Source organism: Microcaecilia unicolor, chromosome 5, assembly GCF_901765095.1.
Source record: "Microcaecilia unicolor chromosome 5, aMicUni1.1, whole genome shotgun sequence".
NCBI lineage: Eukaryota > Metazoa > Chordata > Amphibia > Gymnophiona > Siphonopidae > Microcaecilia > Microcaecilia unicolor.
Window position 1 is genome coordinate 248,545,387 of NC_044035.1, and position 22,399 is coordinate 248,567,785.

Below are 22,399 nucleotides of genomic sequence, written 5' to 3' on the forward strand. Positions count from 1 at the left end.
TTTGCTTATTTTCCCTAACATGTCCAAGTAAGTGTGTATTAATTACAATGTGGTAATTCTAAAGTAAGATTTGTTTTTCAGGTACAAGTCCTCTAAGTATTTTCTCCAAGAAGCTAGAAACCATCATTTTAGCCATAACAACTGGCCATGCTTTACTTTTTGAAGAGGGAGACATTCCAGATATAAGATTTAGCAGGAACAGAGAAGTAAGTCTCTTGCATACGAAGGGGCCCTTTTACTAAGCTATGCTAGAAGGGTTTTAGCGCGGCTGTAAAATGGCCTTATTTCCATATTACTGGCCAGGCGCTAACTTCCAAATTAGCATGTAGCCATTAGCATGCGAGCCCTTACCAACATCTATTTAGTAAGCAGAAAGGGCCCACATGCTAACACCAGAGAAGCATGTGCAGATGCCTGAACTACCGCTGGGTGTGTGAGCGGACCTCACAGTAGTGCATTTTGGTGCACGTAAGGCACACGCGCTAGTGCCTACCACCACTTAGTAAAGGCCCCTGAAGCCAGACAGGTTTGCCTTGATGCAGCAAAATTTGAAACCATAACCTCTTGAAGAGGCATAATTAGCAAAAAGCAGAAAAATTTACTCCACTCAGTTTTAGTTTTTCAGGATCTCCCTCTCTCCAAGGTCACTAAGGTCCTCTCAAGGAGTATTCCTAACCAGTGGCGTAGCAGGGGGGGGCTGCCACCCGGGGCGGTTCACCGTTGCACCCCCCCCCGGGTGCAGCACGATGACCCCCCCCCCCCCCCCGACCAGCTCCTGCACCCTACCTTTAAAAAGAATATCGGGAGGCAAGGCGCAGCGCCTCGCACCTGCCCTGCATGTAAAAGAAATGTGGACCGTCGGGCCTTCTCTTGCTCTGTCTGTCCCGCCCTTGCGGAAATAGGAAGTTGCGTCAGCGGAGGGCGGGACAGATAGAGTGAGGGAAGACCCGACGGTCCACATTTCTTTTACGTGCAGGGCAGGCGCAAGGCGCTGCGCCTCGCCTCGCCTCCCGATATTCTTTTTAAAGGTAGGGTGCGGGAGCTGGTCGGGGGGGGGTCGATTCGCCACGGGGGGGGGGAAGCTGGCAGGGAGCACCCCCCCTGAGCTGACATCCGGGGCGGACCGCCCCTCCCGCCCCCCCTTGCTACGCCACTGTTCCTAACTACACCCTCTCCAAAGAACATTACACAATGTGACACCCGCACGTGAGCCTTCTTTGGAGTAGCCCTCACGCTCTGGAATGCACTCCCCGAAAGGCTTCACTCAATGCAAGATTATCTCTACTTCAGGAAGCAGGTAAAAGTTTTGCACTTCTCACAAGCCTTTAATGGAAGAAACAATTAACTTGCTGGTTGCACACTCACAAGGACTAACATCCACTGCACATAATACAGCAGGACTTGCTTATCCATTCCTACCCTAGCTGAGATTATATTTGTGCAGCCTTCTGACTTCACATAGCTTTCTTTTAAATTAGTCCCCTTATTTTCTAACTTCTGTTACTCTATCTTACCTATGTGTTCCAGATCTGCTTACACCCCAAACTATCAAGGTGTTTTATTGTATATTGCGTTGACAATTTAACATACATACTATGCTATACTATGTTATATTACTTGAATATTTTTACTGTTGTAATTGTCTGTTGCCTATATTCAACTTATTCTTGCTGTACACCGAATTAGGTGAATTTTGTTCAAAAAGGTGGTAAATAAATCTTAATAAATAAGTACATTTCCAAGTAGCAATACGTAGGGGTTGGTTTTTCCATAAAAAAGATTTACCATTATATGCTCTAACGCTTTAAAAAAGGAGGATGGTTTTACTAAAGGGAGCATACTAAGAACCTAATTAATCTTGGGGGTTGATACCATGATTGTTTCCAATCAAACCCAGCAAGTAAAGCAGAGGGTCAATCAGAATGCTACCGGATTTTTCAGTGTAGATATGAGATGCCCAATATTTGTCATCAAAGTTTCTTCAAGTCACAGATATTTAAGGAAGGCAGGCTTCCACTTATAAGGGTATGCTGTAAGGTCAGAACTGTGTATTCTTGTTAAAGGAAAGACCTGGCAAAATGGAAAATTGCTTTGTAAGGGACAATAAAGCTGGTATCAAAGCTATGAAGTGTAAACCATCAAAATATCTGCATAGAGAGACAACCTAAATTCATAAGAATAACCATACTGGGTCAGACCAAAGGTCCATGTAGCCCAGTATCCTGCTTCCAACAGTGGCCAACGCAGGTCACAAGTACCTAGCAGAAACCCAGTTAGCAGAAACAATCCATGCTACCAATCCTGGGGCAAGCAGTGGCTTCCCCCATGTCAATCTCAATAACAGATTATAGACTTTCCTTCCAGGAACTTGTCCAAATCTTTTTAAACCTAGTCGGTAATTTCCCAGATCACCCCTAGAACCCTTTTTAAAAATCGGCATTACATTGGCCACTCTCCAATCTTCAGGTACTACGGATGAGTTTAAAAACAAGTTAAAGATCACTAACAGCAGATCAGCAATTTCATGTTCTTTTAGTACTCTGGGGTGTATGCCATCTGGTCCAGGTGATTTATCATTCTAACTTTTTTTGTTACATTTGTACCCCGCGCTTTCCCACTCATGGCAGGCTCAATGCGGCTTACGTGGGGCAATGGAGGGTTAAGTGACTTGCCCAGAGTCACAAGGAGCTGCCTGTGCCTGAAGTGGGAATCGAACTCAGTTCCCCAGGACCAAAGTCCACCACCCTAACCACTAGGCCACTCCTCCACTCCAACTTGTCGATTTGGCTCAGTAAATCTTCCAGGCTCACCGAAATTTCATTCAGTTCCTCCATATCTTCACCTTGAAAACCATTTCTGGTACAGATAGATCTTGTACATCTTGTTCCGTAAAGACTGAAGCAAAGAATTAATGCAATCTCTCTGCTATGGCCTTGTCCTCCCTCATGATCTAATGGTCCCATGGATTCCTTCACAGGCTTTCTGCTTCTGATGTGCCTGAAAAAGGTGCTACTATGAGTTTTTGTCTCTGCGGCAAGTTTTTCTTCATATTCTGTTTTAGCCCTTTTTTTTTAATCAATGCTTTGCATTGCAAAGACACTCATATACCTTGGATATTTGGAGACTAATGTATGGTAAGAGCCAAAGTTTCTAAAGCAATATTCCCTACTGAGTACCTCTAGTAAAAGCAAAGGCAGTGCACAATTTCTCAGTTCCAAAAATTCAAGCTGTCAGCTGGGTGCATAAAAGCCTTACTGACTGAAATAATGGACTTATAATATTCAACTGTAAAACTGTCAGGGCCAGGGGCCTTAAGAGCTAAGGAGCCTGGTGAAGTTCCTTCTTGGTGATATCAGTCTCCAAAAGTTCCCTCTGGGATGCACTTAGTCTAGGATAAACAAGCGTATCTAAAAACACATCAATTTGCCCCAAGGAAGCTTCAGACTTAGAGGAATGCAAAGATTGGTAAAACCAGTCCAATATTTCCTCATCCCAAGCCACTTGCTCTTATTTATGTATAACCAACCTTTCTACCCGTGTCCTGTTTTTTTTTTTTCTTTCCTTTCAAGTAATGGGCAAGAGTTTTACCCCGGATATTCAATGTTGATGTCTGGACATGTCTGAATATCTGGGGCTAATTCTGTCCATAACGATCAGCATTTTAAATAATGCTGCCCACTGCGGGCTGAATATTAATTAGTAGTGTCAGAATATGATTTCCATAAGAACATAAGAATAGCAATACTGGGTCAGACCAATGGTTCATCTAGCCCAGTATCCTGTTTCCTACAGTGGCCATTCCAGGTCACAAGTATATGAATGAAACCCAGATACTAGCAAGATTCCATGCTACCAATCCCAGGGCAAGCAGTGGCTTCCCTTTATGTCCATCTCATTCAGAGACTATGAACTTGTTCAAACCTTTTTTAAACCCAGATATGCTAACTTCTGTTACCACATCCTCCAGCAATAAGTTCCAGAGCTTAACTATTCTTTAAGTGAAAAAATATTTCCTCCTATTTGTTTTAAAAGTACTTCCATGTAATTTCAATGAGTGTCCCCTGGTCTTTGTACTTTTTGAAAGAGTGAAAAATCGATTCACTGTTACGCACTCTACACCACTCAGGCTACCATTGACGAAAAAGTGTGGGCATCACAGTAGGAGTGGAGATATCCTCGAGTTATGCAGAGTGTCTCTCTGATGCTACAGAGGATGAACAGTCCTCAGGTCAAGGTAATTACAGGATAACTGTGATTGTGCTTAGGCACAATAATGAGGTTCTCATTCTTGTCATCTTGCATCGCAATCTCTCAGCGCCAATGAAGATAAATCCTCTCTTTTGTTTGAATGAGAATCACATGATGGCAGATTCTAGTGGCTTCTATCAATGCTCAATATTGAGGAAAATCAAGGGTAAATAAGGCCTTACCTGCTAATTTGCTTTCCTTTAGTCCCTCCAGACTGGCCCAGAATGACTGATGGGTTGTGCACGCCTTCCAGCAGGTGGAGACTGAGAAAAAACTGTGACTCTAGTGAGCCAATAAGAGCCCTTGCCAGCCAGAGAAAGATCCAGTAATAGAGTACCAAAGCAGAAGAAAAGAAGTACCTAACCTGTGCATCCAAAAAACCTGAGCATCCACCGGCACATTGCCAACAAAGGGTGAGTGCCTGAAAACATATCGTTTTTCCGTAATCTTTTTTTTTTTTCAATAGAGAAATAAACTAGCAACACAGCTCCAAAAGAAATCGACAACGAACCTCTGAAAACCCAGATATCTGAAGGGAGGGATCTGGGCCGGTCCGGAGGGACTAAAGGAAAGCAAATTAGCAGGTAAGGCCTAATTTACCCTTCCTTAGCGTCCCTCCGGACTGGCCCAGAATGTGACTGATGGGAAGTAACAAAGCAGTGAAATTATGGGAGGGTCCCTAACAGCCCCGCCAACAACACGCGCACTCTGAAATCAACCGAGCGACTGAAAATGTCCAAACGGTAGTGCTTAGAAAAAGAATGCAAGGACGACCAGGTTGCCGCCCTGCAAATGTCCTCCACAGAAACCAAAGCTTAATGTGGTCCCATGCGACTATGGAAGGCAGAACAGGCACGCATACATGGTTGACCTCTCTCAAAAGTTCTGTCCTCACTGCTGGAGAAAAGCTTCCACTTAGACTCCTTTGACATCACCACCCATCTTTGAGGATTTCACTATTCTGCTTATTCTCAGAGAATACAAATGTTTCTCTGCCTTTTTATTGCGACACAGTGGCAGGCTGACTTTTGAAGTTTTTATCCTACTGCATTAAGGGATTGTAGTCTTACTTACAGATGATTTTCTTAATTAAAATATGTAGATGGTTCAGCGTGTCCTTTTTCGACAAAGACCTATATAGTTTCCTTAGTGCAAGACTTCCCAATCTGACCTGGTGACCCCAAACTTTTTAAAAATAATTTTTATATAGTCACTGCTATTCCTAATCTCATTAGAATACAGTACATTTCAATAGATTGATAATGGGGAAATTTCCCTCTCACTCTGTTTCATAATTACCCCCCCACCCAAAAAAAAAAATCTCTCGCTGTGAAGACAGCTGGTTAATCCCAATACACAAAAGGATGAGAAATACTGCTACATGCTGCCAGTACACAAAGGATGAGAAACACTGGCTTAGACTACATGGTCCATGTCCAAACTTAAACTAGACACAATGAACTTATCATAGGCTATATCAGCATGAAAGCTTTAAACCAGAAAAATTACATTTGAAGGAGTAAATATTGCACAAGCATAAAGCATTTCTTGTTTCTCATGGTACAACTAAAATATTTCCTTCCAAAATAGATATTTTACCTGCTCAGTAGATTCCAATATTTATTTATTGGGATTTATTAACCGCCTTTATAAAGAGATTCACCAAGGCAGTGTACAACAGGTACAGTTTAACATAAAACTTACAATTTTGTTAACAGCATAACAATAGTAAAATAACCAAGAATAAACAAATACAATAAATGAGGTAAACTTGAAAACAGTAAACTGAAACCTAATAATAAAACTACCATGAAACAGTATCAAAAATACACACAACAGCACTGGAATTTAAATACCAAAGATATAATACAATGTTAGCATAATACTAATGATACACCTAATAAGCATGTATTAGCGCATTCAACTTACATAGATATAATGCTAAATACTTTCTACAATACAGTTTACCATATAGTGGAGAGACCAAGAGCAGATATATGATGGGAACAAGATGCGTGGTACAGAGTCAGTTGGGATAATTTCATGATTAGCTAAAATCAAGGCAAGTTCTTTGACATGTCAAGGTACTACTACTTATCACTTCTATAGCACTACAAGGCATACACAGCAGCGCTGTACACCATACATGAAAAGACAGTCCCTGCTCAAACCGCTCACAATCTAAATAGGACAGGCAAACAGACAGAACAACTAAGAGGTAAGGGAATTAAAGAGGTGGGGATAAAAGGGTACAGGGCAAGTGAGTAGTGGTTAGGAGTCAAAAGCAGCGTTAAAGAGGTGGGCTTTTAGCCTGGATTTGAAAACGGTCAAAGACGGGGCTAGATGTACAGGCTCGGAAAGTCTATTCCAGGCGTGAGGTGCAGCGAGATAAAAGGAACGGAGTCTGGAATTAGCAGTAGAGGAGAAGGGGACAGATAAAAGAGATTTATCCACAGAACGGAGTACCCGAGGGGGGGGCGTAGGGAGAACCAAGAGTGGAGAGGTACTGGGGAGCGGTAGAGTGAATGCACTTATAGGTCAGTAAGAGAAGTTTGAATTGAATGCGGAAATGGATAGGGAGCCAGTGAAGTGACTTGAGGAGAGGGCTAATGTGAGCACAGCGACTCTGGCGGAAAATGAGTCACGCAGCAGAGTTTTGGACTGATTGAAGAGGAGAGAGATGGCTACGTGAGAGGCTGGTGAGAAGCAGATTGCAATAATCTAGATGAGAGGTGATAAGAGTGTGGATAAGGGTTCTGGTAGAGTGCTCAGAGAGGAAGGTACGGATTTTGCTGATGTTATAGAGAAAGAAACGACAGGTTTTGGCAATCTGCTGAATGTGAGCAGAGAAGGAGAGAGAGGAGTTGAAGATGACCCCAAGTTTACGAGCTGATGAGACAGGGAGAATGAGAGTGCCATCCACAGAAATAGAGAAAGGGGGGAAGAGGAGAGGTGGGTTTATGGGGAAAGATGAGAAGCTCGGTTTTGGCCATATTAAGTGTCAGATGACGTTGAGACATCAAGGCAGCGATATCAGATAGGCAGGCTGATACATTGGTCTGGACGCTGGTTGAGATTTCAGGGGTAGAGAGGTAGATCTGGGAGTCGTCAGCGTAGAGATGGTATTGAAAGCCATGGGATGATATCAGAGAGCCAAGGGAAGAAGTGTAGATGGAGAACAGGAGAGGACTGAGAACAGAACCCTGAGGTACACCGATTGGTAGTGGGATAGAAGTGGAAGAGGATCCACCAGAGTGTACACTAAAGGTGGGAAGCGAGAGGTAGGAGGAGAACCAGGAAAGAACAGAGCCCTGGAATCCAAGTGAAGACAATGTATCGAGGAGTAAGCTGTGATCAATAGTGTCAAAAGCGGCGGATAGATCAAGAAGGATGAGGACAGAATAGAGACCTTTGGGATTTGGCCAGTAACAGGTCATTGGAAACTTTTGTAAGTGCAGTTTCAGTTGAATGAAGAGGGTGAAAGCCAGATTGGAGTGGGTCAAGAACAGCTTGCAATGAAAGAAAGTCAAGACAGCGGCAGTGAACGACACGTTGAAGTATCTTGGAGAGGAAGGGGAGGAGGGAGATGGGTTGATAGTGGGAAGGACAGGTAGGGTCAAGTGAAGGCTTCTTAAGGCGTGGTGTGACCACGGCATGTTTGAAGGCATCAGGAACCGTTGCAGTGGAAAGTGAAAGATTGAGGATATGACAGATAAAAGGGGTGAGAGTATGAGAGATGGTGTTAAGAAGGTGGGTAGGAATGCAGGGATCAGAGGAACAGGTAGTTCGTTTTGAGGAGGAGAGAAGATGTGTTGTTTCCTCATCAGTGATTTTGGGAAAGGAGGGAAAGGACTGAGGGGTTGGGGAGTTAGGGGAATGGACAAGGGGAGGGAGAGGTGGGGGTGGCTTGGTTGAGAATTCGAGGTTTATCTTCTGAACCTTGTTGTGGAAGAACTCAGCTAGGGTCTGAGGAGATAGTGAGGGGGGAGTTGGAGATGGAGGCACCTTAAGGAGAGAGCTCAGTGTGGCGAAGAGAAGTCGAGGGTTTGAGGCGAGAGAATAAGTCACCTGGATGTAAAAGTCCTGTTTGACAAGCAAAAGAGCAGATTGGAAGGAGGTCAGCATGAACTTGAAGTGTATGAAGTCAGCAAGGGCACGAGATTTCAGCCAGAGGCGTTCGGCGGAGTGGGCACAGGAACGTAGGTAGCGGATTTTAGAGGTCAGCCAAGGCTGGGGTTTGGTATGCCTTATAGGACGGGGCATGAAGGTAGAAGAATATCCACCAAATATTCAGAGAATACAACTATGTCAGGTTTAAAACTTGGCATACTATGTCCATTTGTAATCATTGGAGCTGAATTCAATGCGCTAATACCTTCCAATCATTATTTGTCAGCTAGGTTCAATAAAGCTTGAATATTTTCCAGGTTCCGTTTCTGTCCTTACCTGTGCAATCTGTATAGGCTGAGAGAGGGGTATCTGCGTCATTGGTGTTGCCGCAGAGGCTGAGATTGTGGCTCCAGTGGCATTGTGTTGCTGACTAGCAGAATGCTGTACTGCTGCCGCCAACAGCTGTGCCTGTGCCTGTTGTAGTAACAATTGTTGCTGGGCTGGCGTCAAGGTAAGCTGGAGAACCATTTAAAAAGACAAAAGATAAAGTAAGTTACAAAGTCCCAACTGAACTCCTATCCTCCTAAAGCTTGCCAACACTCTGTAAAATGAGGCACCACATGGCAGTATACTAGCTAATATGGCAGCATCCTACAAATATTTGGGATCTCTATCATGCCAGCTTCAAGCCCTGAAAACTGCTTGCCAACTACTCTGAAAGATGTATGCACCTAAACTAAAGGTCAGAAGACATCTTCTGTAGAGCACAGGTTCACAGGAAAAAAAATTATCCAGAAAATAAAGAGAACTGGGATTATAAGAAAAGATGAAAGCACCTTTGTATCCAACCAAACTGCAGCGATTAGGCAGTGCAGATACAGAGAGGAAAAGAGGCTGAGCCATGCCAGATAAAGTGCTGCAGCCTGATAAAAGCGCAGCTGTTGTCTGCTACCATGCCTTGCTGCCATAAATGAAAACTTGCCCTCTTCTTTCATTTGTATTATGCCCTAAGGTAAGCCTCAGACACATGTCTTGTTTATTCCCTGTATTCTTTGGTTTTGTTTTAAAAAGGACAGACCTGGCACCTTCAAATACTTATCTTTGTAAAACAGGTGGTGATGAGTCCCAGCTTTTTCAATGCAAATTAGCCTTGCTCATCAGGTTCAATACAGTACCACAGAACATTTGTATATAGCCAAAAAAAGTTAAAATCTTTTAAACAGCATGCTTTCAAGACTAATTTATATTTAGATAGAAGATGCGACCTGGATTTGACACTGTTGGAAGCAGGATACTAGGCTAGATGGAACATTGGTCTGACTATTCTCATATTCTTAAAATGGTTCAAACATTTAATTTGTTTTAAATATTTAAATCATGTCATATGTGAACCTTAAGGTGCAAAACTACTGTGTTATATTCTAGGGAAAAGCTAGTTTCCCTTATCTAAAAACTGTTACTATAATGTGCAAATCTTTCAGATATCAAGAGAGAATGAATGAGAAGAACAGCTTCCTAATATCCCATACCCTGCTAGACAGCCCTTACAAACACCTTTCAACCTAGCCATCCTACTAAGCCCAGTCTCCTCTTATCCACCAGGCCACTATTCCATCCACTCAACTTACCCTCCATGCAGACTTTCCAACTTATCTGCATACAACCTCTCTCCCAGTCTACCACGATTCAGCCATACATTCTATTCTTATTCTCCCATACATCCCTTCTGACCTATCCTTCTGTCTCCTGCTTCTCATTCCAACAAGCAAGCTTTATGAGAAGAGAATAAAAAAAAGAGCAAGAAACACAAATGAAAAATATACATGCAACTCTGCTAGGCAAAAATTAAAGACAGATGATATTTCAAGGAAACACAAGATTCTGGATGTTTGCACTGGAGTCTGCCATGAAGGTCCATTCAGTCTGATGGATCACATTCTGACTGCCAGAAGGTTTATGCTAAAAATTTCTAGGGGAATCTTACCCCGGTGATCTGTCCTCCGGCCAGCATGAGCTGGGTCTGGGGTATGGCCGCCTGCATTGAAGGCTGCTGGGAAGGCTGGCTTGGCTGCTGGGGCTCCCCAGCTTCTTCTTTAAACTTAGACTAGGAAAAAATATATATAACTTGTGACACTATAAAATATTTGCTGCCATGGACTATCAGAAACACCTTCTACCAACCAGCATAAACTCCAGGAAATAATGAAAATGTACTTTTAATTCTTTTCATAAAATAAATAGAAGCAAATAAGCACGCAAAAGCTAATATGTAAGAAAATAGAAAATAAAGAGTCAGATAGAAAAACGATCAATGTCCATATTTTTCAAAAATTTAGTTAATGCTGCTTCATTCTAATGTTCATCCTCAGAACTTGTCATCGGTATTGTCCTTAGTAGGCAGCGCATCAAAACTTATCAAGCGGCCTTTAAAAATACCCTCTTAATATACATAAGAGTCTTTAGAACTTTGGAGTCATTTTTCTCAGAATTCCATTTTTTGGACATTGATTATTCTTCCTTCTTACTCTTCAAATACCATTGTATTTAAAGGGAATTTTGTATTACATAGCAAGTTTTCATTGATTGCTCATAACTGGTTATAACTAAGCTCTTACTATGATACACCTTCAAGTATGGCCTCCTTAAATCAGTTAGCTCTCTGGAGCCTTGAATTTTGCCGGGATTTAAGTCACCAGATGAGAGGAAGAAAGATGCATTACAAAATGGAAATATGATCTTGCAATCAGAAGTATAATATTAAGAAAGGGAAGGGTTAATATTTTTAAAACAGTTATACTAAAGATCCTACATCATTATTCAGTCTAAGATTCTGTAGTTTTTGGGTGTATCTTCCAGTTACTTCTGGTGTTAATTCAAAGTTTAGTTATGACAGTATCATGTCTGATCCCAGAATATGCAGTAAACAATGTTATACCTTGATAAGATTGCTGCACATTCAGAATATATGCACCGGTGTCAATGCTGACTCAGGTTGTGCTGCTATGTTACAATAATTTTATGGTCTATGCTGCATTGTTAATAGGTGACAGCAGTTCATTGCTGTAGACCTGATTCACCCAACCTGTATTTGGCCTCTGGAGGGTAAACGGAAGGAAACATTTTGTCTTGTCAAACAGTGAACGGTGCAAAAGATGATAGAAGATTATCTGGCCAAACTTAAAAAAAGAAAAAAAAAGGCAGGAAGAAGACGGAGACAATTTTATAAAATCAGGCTGAGCACCAAAAAGGATGCTTAAGTTGGGTTGCAAAAAAGTAGGCAAATATTTTATGAAAGGAGAAGGGAGCATCCAAACTACCATTCCAGATCAAAAATATATCCATATGTGCAGCATCATTTGCACATATAAATGGCAAGTTTACCATTTGCATGTGTACAATTCTATAAATGTGCATAAAGAAGGGAGCTTTCCTCAGAAAAGCATACTGTCACAGGATAGGCAGATTTGCTAGTCAGAGAGATAAGAGAATTTTTACATTTAAACACTCTTCTAAGAACTATGACTTAAAAGCAGGGCTGCACTTTAATGATAGGTAACTCTGCTTAATGCACTAAATTTCTTTAAATCACGATTAATGATTTAATGCAATTTAAAAAAAAAACAACAACTAATCGCACTGCAGTGTCTCCTGTCTCCTCCAAACATCTCTTCTGCTCTCTTCCAATCCCAACCCCTGCCCTCCATATGCAGTTCAACATCATCCACACCCACACGCTGGTCTACTTTAAAAACGGTCTTCTGTTGATCTTCAGAAGCAGCGTTGCACATACGCTGTCTACTCTGAAGCTTTCCTTCTGATCTGTTCCGCCCAAGCAGAAACAAGAAGTGATGTCAGAGGAGGTGGGGACAGGGCAGGAGTAGGCCACAGACAGCATGTGCGCAATGCTGCCAATCCCAGAACCAGCAGAAGACCACCTTTAAGTTAGTCTAGCAGGGATACTGAGAGGGGGGACAGATGCTGAACCCTGTGTAGGGGGAGAAGTGTAAGCTGCAGACCCACAAGCAGAACTGGAGGAGTCACCGATGGAAGCTATGGCTGAGGCAGGGAGCTCCAGAAGCCACGAGAAGAGCTTGGTGCTGGGGAGGGACAGAGAGATATATAATAGAACCCCAGGAAAGAGAGAGATAATGGACCAGGTGAAGAAGAGAGGGAAGGAAGGTTGAAAAAGGGAGAGATGTTGGATCTAGGGGTGGGAAGGAGGTAGATTATCAGTTCTTTAGGGAAAGGAAAATGGGATTTGATATACTGCCTTTCTGTGGTTACAATCAAAATGGTTTACATATTATATTCAGGTACTTGTTTAAGTGACTTGCCGAGAGTCACAAGAAGCTGCAGTGGGAAAATAAGAAAACATTAATTGTGCAATTAATCACAATTAACATTTTTTATCAAAATGCAGCCCTTCTTCAAAGACATTAGTAAGTGATTCTGAGCAAGCGTAAATGCCAGCAGGTGAAAGCATCAATGTGTAAGTGTATTGTCACTATAAATTAATGCTTACACATATACTTGTAAAGACCGTCCAGAATACAATCTATCCAAACACATAATGCTCTCTGCTCAATATTTAGCCGCCAGCAGTTCTTTAAACGGTGGTTGCCGCTGCAAAGAATTAAGTCCAGATATTCAGAGCCGGTCCTCATCTCAGTACTGGTACTGAATTTCCAGGTACTCAATGGCTTGCCGGGAATTACTAGAGTATTGCCAATATTCAAAAGCAATATCAGATAACTGTTGGCTCCATCCTGACTCCACCCCTGGACTGGCAGACTGCCCAAATATGCAGTAAAAAGCTCTCTATTCCTTATGGAAACAAATTTAACATATTTAAAACCTTTTTTCTTTTTTTCCATCTAACAAAACAAAAGTTTGTGGAGTAAACCCTCATTTGGGGGGGGGGGGGGGGGCAGTAATAGTTTCTCCTCTATTTTTTTCTTCCAGGTAGACTTTGAACTATTTTCACAAGATGCATACTCAACATACCTCCTGAGCTACCTCCTTAAAAGTCCTACCTTCTCTTATCCCCAGGCCAAGTGAAATGGGAAACAGATGCATTGAGCACCAGATGCAACTGAATGTTGAGAACAGAAACAGAGGCAGAATTCTGGCAGCCACATGCATTGCCAACAATGGCAGCCAAAGTAACTACCAATGTGCTGCCCGCACTGTACTAACTTCTGCTTTCTGCATTTAACAAAAAAAAAAAAAAAAGCTGGAGTCTGGGAATACAGAGGTCTGCTGGCAGCAAGAAACTGAAGGAAAGGGACAAAGAAAGAAGATGTCCAAACATAGTGAGACAAAGAGCAAAAACAGGAGTTGCTAAAGCAGTTTGACAATGGACTCAATATCAAAAACAAATACTAAGAGTAAAGACAGATAAGAAGAGAGTAATTGGAGGAGGACAAGGACCTAAAATGAGACCCTTCTTTGCAGGACAGCAGAGTCAAAATGTCACTGAAACCCAAGAAAGTGTTAAACACACAAATGCAACATGTATCACAGAAGCCATAGAGATGGAGGAGAAAGTTTTACAGGCAACAAATGGAGAACATTCTTAGATATATTAGTGGCAAGAGTGCAAAAATGATATTGTTAGACAAGGGTGAAGGGAGGGAATATGTAGAAGCTGATGAGGATAAAGCTGAATAGCTTAACAAATATTTCTGTTGTGTTCACATAATAATAAGGACAACAGTAAACAAATAAGTAGAAATGGAAGGTAGACCTTGAACTATTTCACAAGACTGTTCATGAGGTATGGAGGAGATCCAATTTGGCATTCAATACAGCCAGGCCAAACCAAACTCTGCTGCGATTTGAGTATGTGTTGTTTTTCTATTATCTTTTAATATGGTGAAGTGCAAGGGGAAGGCAAAGCCTCTCCAAGCCCTCACTGCCGACATTGTCATCAATGGACCAGTTTGTGGTTCAGGCTGTGAGAAGTTCCATGGCATTCAGCACTAATGGTGAGGTAGCCTTGCTGTTGCTCAATGTTTCTTTGAGTATCAAAGAATGGCTACCTCCCCCGGCCCAAGAATGTGAGGAGCATCGAGTCACTGGTGACAGCATCAGAACTTGCAGAGACACCGATGAGTGCAGTACCAGCAGAAGGGGTAGTTTGATTGCCAGACCAAACCACTGAAGGTTGCGGAGGTGCCTTGGGAGGCGATGCGAGGTATAGTATTTCATCTATTTAAACACGGGGAACTGATCCAGGATGGTTGCTAGTGCCAGCAGTGAGTGAAGTTGGTGGTTTAGTAATTCAGGATACTGTCAGAAAGTTTTAAATGCTCCCATTAGCTCCTTTGGTGAAGCCTGCATGCATAACCCTAGAATTCATCTGAGATGATATAATTAGACTGGAGAAAATATCTGTGGGCTATAAGAAACATTCTTGCAAAGCATAATTGTATCTAAGTCTTGTATTTCTTCTCAAGAGGCTATAGGACTGGATACGATGGGGAAGATTGGAAGGTTAAACAAAGAGTAATGAAAATGCAGAAGATGGGGGATATATCAGCATGTGGAATGATGGAACTGGCTAATAAGATTCAGAAACTTGAGAACTTTGCCAGGATACACTTTGTTAACTTCTCCAAGTCAGATAATCTCTCTCTGATGGAATTATTTAGAAGTACATTGATAGAGATTCTTGGAATGCCAAAAGGCCACTGTGCCACAGACATCCCAGTTTATTTTTCCCCCCAAGAACTGGTCTGGGATTAGGTGTGAAGATCTGTTGGAGAACTGTTTGAATGGCAATCAAATCCTGGAATATCTCAAAAATCCCTAACACACTCTACCCATATATGGTTGGAGTGTGTTAGGGATTTTTGAGATATTCCAGGATTTGTCATTCAGACTGTTCTCAAACAGATCTTCATTCATAAGGAGCTAGTCAAACTAAAAGGAGATAAAATATAACCAGATGGGACAGGGACCACAGAAAACAAATATAAATGGAAGTGAGACAGACCTTGAACAATTTTCAGAAAGCTATGTTCATAAGAAGTTAGCTAAGCTAAAAGTAGACAATATGATAGAGTCTACTGTCTAATCTTTTCAATGTTTGAGAGGTGGGAGTGGCCCTGGAGGACAGGAAAAGGGCAGATGTCATCTCCACAAAAGCGAGTTAAGAAGGAGAATGGGAATTACAGACCAGTTAGGCCAACTTTGCATTATCCACTTTTTTTTTTTAAGCAGTATTTGCATTAATTTATCTAGCATCAGTTTCTGGAATCCAATGACAGCATGATTCTACTAGAAGTCTTGTTAGATGAATCTGAATAATTTTTTTTGTTTGACCAAGTGGCAAGGAGTTAGATTGAGGGAGTGATGTGGTATAGTTGATTTCAGCACACCTTTGACACTGCTCCACAATGGCAGCTTATAAATAAACTCAGCACCTTTGATATGGGCTGTAAAATGACCAAGTCAGAAACTGGTTGAGTGGGAGGTGACAAAGGGTAGTGGTAAACAGAGTTCACTGTAAGGCAAAAATGGTAACTACAGACCTCGAGAAACATAACCTTGTCAGGTTTTCAAGATTTCCACAATGAATATGCATGAGATTTATTTGAATGTACTGCTTCCACTGTATGTAAATACATCTCATACATATTCATTGTGAAAATCTTGAAAATCTGACAATTATGGTTCTTGAGGACCGTGGTTGCCCACGCCTGCTCTAAGGATAAGGGTGTGCCACACAGCAATCCGTCCTTGATTCAATTCTTTTTAACTTTTCTGTAAGTGATATTGCTGAAGGGTTGTTGGGTAATGTTTGCTTCTTTGCAGTTGATACCAAAATCTGCAGAAGGGTAGAGACCCTGAAAGGTGTGAATAATAAGAGGGATCTAGCAAAGCCTGAAGAATGGTCTAGAATTTTGTCAGCTTAAATACTAAATAATACAAGATCATGCATTTGGGCTCCAAAAACTCAAGGGAGCGGGTACAGTACTTCTATGCATGAAAGAAAATTGGAACCTGGGGCTAATATTAGGAAAGGAATGGCCTACAGGAAAAAGGTGGGCTGATGCCTCTGTGTAAGACTCTAGCAAGAACTCATTTGGCAATGGCATAATTGTACAATTCTGGAGACCACATCCTCAACAAGATATAAAGAAGATGGAGTCTGTCTAGAAGTAGATACTAAAATGGTAAGTATTTTTTTCTCATAAAGCAAATGGAGAAAGATGTAAAGATCCCAATATGCATACTTTAGAAGAGAGGAGATGAGAGAGACATTTAAATAATCTCTGCAGCAAGAAAGCACAGTAGATGAGCTTCTTTCAACTGAAGGGAAGCACTGGATACACTCAGGAGTAATCTAAATATTTCTTTATGGAAAGGGTAGATGTGCAAACAGCCTCCCAATGAATGCAATAAAGCATGGGACAAATACAACAGCTCTCAAAGTGAGAGGAAAGGATTGTAGAGCTTGGCATGGATGGGTAGGCCATATGGTCTTTATCTGCCATCATTTTCTATGTTTCTATGGAACAGACCATCAGCAATTATCTGCATCTTGCATGTATGCATGCCTGTCTGTTTTCATGGTAAACCAATGGTCAAAAACCTAAATTCCCAGATTACCTCTGGTAAAAATTCTAAACACTAATCATACAAACCAGGGTATGGTCTAATGGAAATAATACAAGTGAAAGGATTGACCCAAGAGTGTGCCAAAATGAGGTGCTGTATATATATGGATAGATGTGTAAGGGAGTTCTGAGAGTATAAAATCACCCAAGTGAGACAACACAAAGTGTTTTACATCTCTAAGGGTGGACAAGTATCTCAATCATAGAACTTCTCCTTTGTATCTTTTTATAATTTTTATATACTTGCAAATGCACCCCCATGCTGTTTTCATGTACATATATAACCACACCCACTTAAAGCTAGTAATGTGGATGAGCCTCCTGCTGTGACACAAATGTGCCAATTTCAGAAGCCATTAGAATGTTGCTCCACTGTGATTTGTCCATGTTTCAGGAAAGAGACTGGTGGGGCTTTCAGTAATTCTGCAACTCTTCAGCAAGGGCAGGACTCAGCTGAAGGAAGCAGCTAAGGCCGAGTAAGTAGGTTGCTTCAGCTAGTCCTGGGACCTTCCTTCAGCAAGGGCAGGATGCAGCTGAAGGAAGGCCTCTAGGATTGGCTGAAGCAGCTGGCTATTGCCGAGGGTGCCAGCACTGCACAGATCGCAGCAAGAAAAACAGAAGAGAAGAGGTAACGGATTGCAGTGGCAGAGGCAAGACACTAATGCGCGAAATCGGACTGAAAAAATGTGAGTAAGAAGGGGCATGTCTGTATCTGTGCTGCTTGATCCACATAGATTGGTTTGCCACACAACCTTTTGTAATGTAAGTGTGTCTTGGGCTTGAAAAGACTAGAAAACACTGGGTCCAGACCATTATACACAAAAACTGCTTTAAAAAGGCTAGCATGCTTTTCCTACCAGGAATGGTATTACTTACCTTTTAAAACACTGGCCTGCCTTTATGAAAACAATACTCTGTACAACTTTCTCACCTTCTCATCAACTCTAAGCTAAGCCTTTTTCCCCTTCTCAGACTCATTTTGTTAAGCTTACTTTGCTCACATGTGCAAGTCAGGTCTTACATACATAACACATTCATCTTCTCTATCCACAAATATTGACTGCAGTAGTTCCCAAACCTATCCTTGGAGACCTCATCCAGTCTGTTGGGTTTTTGGGATATCTGCAAAGAATATGCATGAGACACATTTGCATACACTGCTTTCATATTCATTGTAGAAATCCCAAAAATCCAAATGGCTACGGTTCCCTAGTACAGATCTGGAACCACTGATCTAGTGTATAATGAATCCCCAGGATTATAAGGTATTGGAAACACACAACTGGCATTCAGCAATGCTATATTAGCAAGTATGAATCATGCACACTGACATTCAATTTTCTACCACACAGACTAATAAATACTTTACTCACATCCTTCCTTCACACAATACGTCAACTTACGATTCACCCATCAGATCCTTTCCGCCATACAGAGGACTTCTGAATTCATGGCACACAAAAAAGTAAAAACCAAAGTGTGGCAAGCATATTTAACTTCTTGCCATTAGTTTGAGATGACATGGCAGTAACATGCTTTGTGGGTTTCCTCCATCCGATTCCAGATATAGGTGACATAGCTGAACATCTCCACGTATCCAACAGACCAATGATGAGCATAAAGTAATGAAGTCAATGCTTTCACATGACTCAAATTTTTTTAGAACCCACATTTAGATTATCAAGCCTCATCTTGTTGAACTTATAAGACTTCTGCTCTAACATTATTACATTACTCCAGTTTTCACATTTATGTTTCATCACAGTGTTAATGTACTTTCAAAGACTGACTTTCTGAGCTTCTGCATTGGTACTGCCCCAATGTGCTACTGCAGTTTTGGTGGTGTCTATGCTCCAGTTGTGAAGTGCGTTATCTCCAAGTTACACTTGTTCTGAATTTTACAATCTGCCTTTGCTGTTACTGCAGCATAAGATGCTCCTAGATGTTATACTATATGGTATATCCAAAGTCAATGCTGTTTTGCTATTATACACTTGCAATCTCTCTTCAGACTATTACTGCAACAGCTAATGCAGAATTAGGGATGATGTTCTTTTTCACCAATGTCCTTTTAATTTTTTTGTTTTTGTTCAGCTCACTCCTTCATTGCTGCAGCAAATGTAAATTATCTTTCCCCGGGAGTTAGCAAAGCATAGGATTTACTATTGATCACTCTCTTTTCAATCATAAAAACCTTTATTATAAGATCTTATGAAAGAAAGATGTGAAGAGAAAGATTTGACTTCACACTAGCATTTACATCAGGTTTAGAATGTGTTTACTGACAGCACAGCGAAGTGTTGCCTATCCTAAACTAAAGCAGACAAACCCTAACTACTCTACTTTCTGAACCATGCCAATGCCATTTGGGACTATACAAAGCCAATGCAGTTGTCTACAAATAAATCAAGGTTTACAAACTTCAGTGGTGTTTTTCCTTGAGCAATGCTAAGGGAGAAAAAAATATACTGCAGCCAAAAAAGAAGGGAGGGAGAGAGAACGAGCGAGCGAGGTTTATGGTAATTAAAACCGGTTATGCAGAGCATTTAAATTCTGCATTGATTTGCATATTTTCCACCACCTGTTTTGGGGACCACAGAGCAGGTTAATTAACATAAAGCTCTGATTAATTCTGCCAGTCATTCAGAGATAATTACAGCACAGGAAGGTAAACATTCTGCACTGGAGATACAGCCTGTTTGCCAACATCCCTCTTAGGGATGCAAGTTTACCATGGCAACCAAGGCAATTTTCTGCCTTCTCTCACCACGAATGGAAGGTCACTGGAGCTGTATGACGACTACACCCTACTCCTGCTTCATTCCTTCTTTTCTTTGCAATGGTTCCCATGTAGCACTGGGCCCTCTATCCAGTGAAACTCCATGAATACTTTGCCAGGTTGTATGTCCACGACACAACTGATTCAAGGATGTATTTTAATGATGCCATTCCATACTTCATTTCACTCTTCAGCCCCTTTTTGGGGTTTCATATTTTAATGTGATGAAGAGTGGTTTAAATGAGAAAGCATAGCTTGTGTACCATTTCACTGCTTTACTCCACTCTGTGAACAAAAAAGCAACCAGTGAGTCTAACAGAGCTACAGATATAAGTGGTAGCAGCACAGTAAATGTATTTCTTTAAAAAAGAATATTTAGTTCAGTTGCCATGGTTAAAAAAAAAAGTTCACTGTTGTCACAGCAAGTAACTAATGCTACTCACCTATATCTGTACTTTTCGACTGGTGTACCACAGAAAATACTTCCTATGCCCCAGGATAACCTTCTTCCACTCCAGGTACAATCCTCTTCCCTTTCTTCCTTCCCAATGTGTGGAGAATAGAGCACCTCATTTATACTGTTTATGCCCCCTACTCTGCTGGTTTCAATCTGAAGTGTGGCCATGAATGGTTCCATAATTATAAAGCACCTGCTGTGCTCTAAACATTCCGACACTGGATTGAAGATGGGAGAGTCAGGTAATAAGCGCTGGTTGCTCTCCTCCTGCCAAGAGAAGGAAGGAGGGGGAAGCATCGCATGGGAGGTAAAAGCATATCACATAATCTGGACGGAGGGGTGAAAGCAGATGCTAAATTGTGGGTGGAATGGATGGAGAAATAAGAGATAGGATCCTGTGAGAGGAAGGAGTGGCAGGACAAAGACAGTGCAAAATCTGATTAAAGGTGCCATGACCATTGAGCAAACTCACAAGTATGTGCCAAGAAATGTAAAAACATAAAAACACACACACACACATACATACATATTGAGAAGCTCTGACTGCATGATCAATACTGGTCATGCCACACTCGTATCGAGATGCACCACAAAAATATGTGCCATTTATCTGTAAAACACACACTGCATATGCAAAGACAGTCATCCTTGAAATCTATACTGATATGCCAAACAAGCTATGCCATTCATACCTATAAACTCTAAGTTAGCAAGGTAAACCACTCATCTATACAACATCTTCATCACTCAGTCTGAAGTACTGAATTTATACTTTAAGCCTCCCCTCCACCACCTCCCAAAATCTTCCCAAAACTACTGGTAACCCAAGGACAGTCATTCAGTTTCACTGCGATCATCTTCCTCTCAAATACAACTAAGCCACTCCATGTTAGCAATGCTATCCTACTACATGGAAAGATGGAAATAAAAATGGCTTGAAATTACCAAGGAGCTTTGCTAGATTTCTGTTTTTGAGAACCACAATTGAAAACCCCCATATAAACCTCATATTAATAAGGATGATAAATTGCTGCCATTGCAGAGAGCAGACTGAATAAACATGGCTCTGAAATAACAAGCTGATATAAAACTAGCGCCTTAACTATCAAGTTGACTAACTGCAACTAAGTTCAAGCAATGTTATTGTAGAAGTGAGGATAAAATGAAAACCCATAATCCTTACCTGTACATTTAAGGACTGAGCAGCAGCCTGTAAACTTGTTCCAGCGAGTTGGACCTACAAAATAGTGGAAAGAATGAAAGTGAGGATTAACAGTGGTCCTAAGAAGGTAAATGATAATTCAGAGAAGAATGAGTGAGAAACTTCTACTTTTCACACCAATATGAACGATTCCTCTGTACTGAACAAATCATATTCTGACAAGAGAAAGTACTTTTGATTAGCAGGGTTCTGGCAAATGGCCTAATTCAGTAGTCTGAATGGTGACTATAGGACCAGGAAAATGAATGTGAACAGTCAAAATATTTTCAGACTCAGGACTTGAACCAAAGGTGATATAGATATATACAGGCTTCTCAAACAGGAATGAGATTCCTCTTGTATGATTACTATTTACATATAATTTTGAATAGCTGGGGAACCTTTTATATTGCAGTTGACTGAAAATAGTATTACCAAACCACTACAGGAATTGTATCTGTCCAGTCAGCTAATTTGGAAATAGTGGACATTCTATCCAAAGACTTAGGGGGGATAGAAAACATAAATGGGGCCAATATTCAAAAGCAGCAATGCAGTAGGCAATGGATGCTGACCACTTTTGCTTGCTTTATGTATACATGCAACATTTGGTATACCGCCATTAAAAAAACACACACAGCAGCCTGCATAGCCACAAAGATAGTAGTCAAATGGACAAACAGCTCCCAAAAAGCTGTGGTGATATATACCAACATCACAGGGAAGGTATTTGAATAGGAAAACAAAAAATTTACCAAAAAACAGTTCATTAATTGATATCCAAAAGGGTTTGTGCAATACTCCACAAGAGAAAAGGAGGAGCAATAGTCAATTAGGAAATCAAGAAAAGGCCTTAAAGCAGGGGTCCCTGGGACACGTCCAACCAGTCTGGTTTCCAGGATACCCACAATGAATATTCATCAGATAGATTTGCATACAATGAAGGCAGTGGAGGAGCAGTCTAGTAGTTAGAGCAGCAG

At 41.3% G+C, this 22,399-nt stretch overlaps 1 protein-coding gene across 2 annotated transcripts in view; it reads right to left on the reverse strand.

Annotated features, from left to right (window-relative positions):
• Nucleotides 1-22,399, reverse strand: part of POU2F1 (POU class 2 homeobox 1) — a 419,716-nt gene that overhangs the window by 218,963 nt on the left and 178,354 nt on the right. For both annotated transcript variants that reach the window (XM_030203955.1, XM_030203956.1), the window contains exons 4-6: nucleotides 21,402-21,455; nucleotides 10,343-10,462; nucleotides 8,695-8,874 (exon numbers count right to left, since the gene is read on the reverse strand). In XM_030203955.1, coding sequence (XP_030059815.1) covers nucleotides 8,695-8,874; nucleotides 10,343-10,462; nucleotides 21,402-21,455 — 354 coding nt within the window. The remainder of the gene's footprint in view (nucleotides 1-8,694; nucleotides 8,875-10,342; nucleotides 10,463-21,401; nucleotides 21,456-22,399) is intronic.